We start from the raw sequence: 2648 nt of genomic DNA on the forward strand, positions 1-2648 counted from the left end.
TATATAATAAATGACAAAGCACAAGGAGAAAAGGCCTTTAAGGTCAAATAAGAAGAATTTATTTAGTTCATGTTGAAAAATTGAAATTGCCAACATTTGTTCTGTATAAGAAGTGTATATTGTTTATTATTACAATACTAGATTGAGTGATATGGATAACAACTCGGTCTCAGCATTGAAGCATGGCTTCCATCACAAGAATGAATTGTTCTAACTTTCATTCCATTGTGATGGTGCTAGGTGACTTGGTGCACTTCTCAGTCAGGTATGCAAAGTAATTTCATTGGCATAATAGTATTGGAGATGTGATTGATGTTGGTAACTAAACAACTTACTTTTGGATGCACTGACCATACCAACCTTTATGAGGACCCTTTTTGCAATAGTTTTCAGACACTTGAAGGGATTCATTTTCTCAGATGGAAATCCCAACCACTTGGACAAAACCATAGGAGATAGTGGGATACCCTCATTGGTCATTTTGCCTTGAATTTTAATGTATATGACCTATATTTCCTCTATAAAAAAAAATTACGGTTATGAATGACATAGTAATATAGCCTTTAGAAGTTGACCCATAAAAGCTCACTAGACTAGCTTGCCAAGGTAAAAACTGAAAGGATAGCTGGAATGCATGGGAGATTTTGTGTCATTAGAAAACTTGGATCAGTTTGTTATAATACTGATAATTCAAAGATGGGAAGGTTCCTTTGATATAGAAAAGTATTTTGACTATGACAATCTCGGACACAAGGTAGCTTTTGACCTGAACAATCAGAGTTTACATCATGATGGTTCGTTATTTATGGGACACCAATACCATGGAAATATTGGAAGATGTATTTGGAAAAGACTTGCAATAATAGAATCCTTTTATCAATGCAATATGGGCTCTTTTGAATTATTTTTGTATGGACTTGGACTGCTTTCATGAAGTGTAATTAACTTGAAATGAGAAAAGTAAGGGTAGAGATCTAGGTACACTAATGTTAAGTTTATTACCATGGGAAAAAGAAGTGGGAAAAACGATGTTTAATTATATTATCAGCAAAAGCGAGGTTTATTATATTATATGCTAGTTGGATGGGGAGGAGCTAAAAGTGGTGCTCGGGCATCCTCGCTTTGCGTTGTGCCGGCTTCTTTTACCAGCCAGCTTTCTTCTTCTCGCGATGCTCATACAGTGCGTAACCCGCAGATCCCAGAGCTGCTACTCCAGCCAGCTCTGCTTCTGTCTTATGCCTCCCAGCATCCGCTACATCGGTCTTTGCTTTGTGGCCTTCATACTGCACACAATTAACCACGAAACATCGGTATTAGAATCCTCTCCTTCCTCATCGCATCGACTTTCCCCGCACATACTAGAAAAGGAAAAACGCTAGCGTCCGGGAGGACGTCCCACAGCGACGTCTGTAATGATCTTACCAAAGCGAATGCTCCTGCCGCAACGGCACCCAGCTCACCGAGGTGCTCGTTGCGCTGATAGGCGCCCTTCTCCTGGCGGCGAGAGTAATCGACTTCCTCCTCTCTTACACGCTCGTAGGTCTCTCCGTAAGGACGGCTGGCGTAGCGGTCGCCATAAACGTAAGATCCTTCGTGGCAACGAGGGGGCGGAGCTTCCACGTAGGAAGTCCTTTCGTAGGAGTCATCATAGTAGACTTCTTCGGGCTGGTGGTGGTGGTGGTGGTGCGACATGTTGAATGAGGTGATGAAGAACAAGAGGGGGAGCTGTGAGCCTGCTGCAAGTTGGAAAGACTGGCTTTCCGAGTTCCTATTTATCATAGAAAAGCGGCAGTAATCAAAGATGCGAAAGGGCTCACAGGGTGGAGGCGTGACGAATCCGATTCGTTCCCGTTACGTCAAAAACTATTGCGCCAGAAAAAGTCGTGATTCGGTGACACTTCACAGAAGCACTCCGGCCAATATCTGCTTGATTTCGATATCTCGAGATGACAAAATATCGTGAGGTTTTTATGATTATAGACACCTGGTTTTTGAAATTCATTGCACACAACTTAGTACAACAATGGAATGTTGAGGGGTGTCGTGCTTGAATCTCCACTTTCATTTCCATGGTGGGAAATCAAATCACTTTAACTATACGAACTAAAAACTCGTTTTGGAGCCAATTGCTCCAGTAGTAAACCCCTCAAACTCCAAAATTACATCTTTGAAATACCTATACTTTTCTGAGGAAAAGGAGATAAGGGAGGAGATCATTATTCAACACATCATAGTCTCGTCTATTGTAAAAGAATCTGGATATATACAAATTTTTTGTAGGATCTACATACCCCTTAAATAGACTATCATCGATAAGCGAGGTGTTATTGCTAGTGAATAATAAATCATTTGCTCAAATAGCAAGCAAAGTTTTAAGCATGCATTCAACACCTGGCTTGTCGAGTTTATATATTTTATTTAAGTAATGTGAGTGGTATTACTATTAGCCCCTATTTTCATAAAACAGAAGCTCCTCAAAAATTCTTCTCAACTTACACAGCCCCTCGAGGGCATTTTCCCAGGTGGCTCTCCATGCTCCTCAAGCTCTCTTGGAAGTTGTTGGAACGTGGACAAGTTTTGATTCTTGTGTCACGAAGCTTTCAAGTGAGTCCCTATTCCTCTTCACAAGCTAGCTAACTAATAACATA

General features: G+C 40.8%; 1 protein-coding gene across 1 annotated transcript; it reads right to left on the reverse strand.

Moving 5' to 3' along the window:
• Positions 1–1017: 1017 nt before the first annotated feature.
• LOC147905913 (abscisic stress-ripening protein 2-like) lies at positions 1018–1755 on the reverse strand. Its single transcript, XM_087382289.1, has 2 exons — positions 1423–1755; positions 1018–1283 (listed from the first exon to the last, which is right to left on the reverse strand). The coding sequence occupies exons 1-2, from the start codon at positions 1690–1692 to the stop codon at positions 1143–1145; spliced, it is 411 nt and encodes a 136-aa protein (XP_087238415.1). The 5' UTR covers positions 1693–1755; the 3' UTR covers positions 1018–1142.
• Between the last annotated feature and the right edge of the window lie 893 nt (positions 1756–2648).

The sequence above is a fragment of the Dipteris shenzhenensis genome, chromosome 1, assembly GCF_047967505.1.
Source record: "Dipteris shenzhenensis isolate YYH24624 ecotype China chromosome 1, Dip_SZ_1.0, whole genome shotgun sequence".
Taxonomy (NCBI): Eukaryota; Viridiplantae; Streptophyta; class Polypodiopsida; order Gleicheniales; family Dipteridaceae; genus Dipteris; species Dipteris shenzhenensis.

What these genes read in the sequence shown, in the direction of transcription:
- LOC147905913 (XM_087382289.1), bottom strand. Translation starts at nt 1,692, where the DNA reads ATGTCGCACCACCACCACCACCACCAGCCCGAAGAAGTCTACTATGAT. An exon ending in CGGCAGGAGCATTCGCTTTG is followed by an intron (nt 1,284 to 1,422) that starts GTAAGATCATTA and finishes AATTGTGTGCAG; the next exon opens with TATGAAGGCCACAAAGCAAA.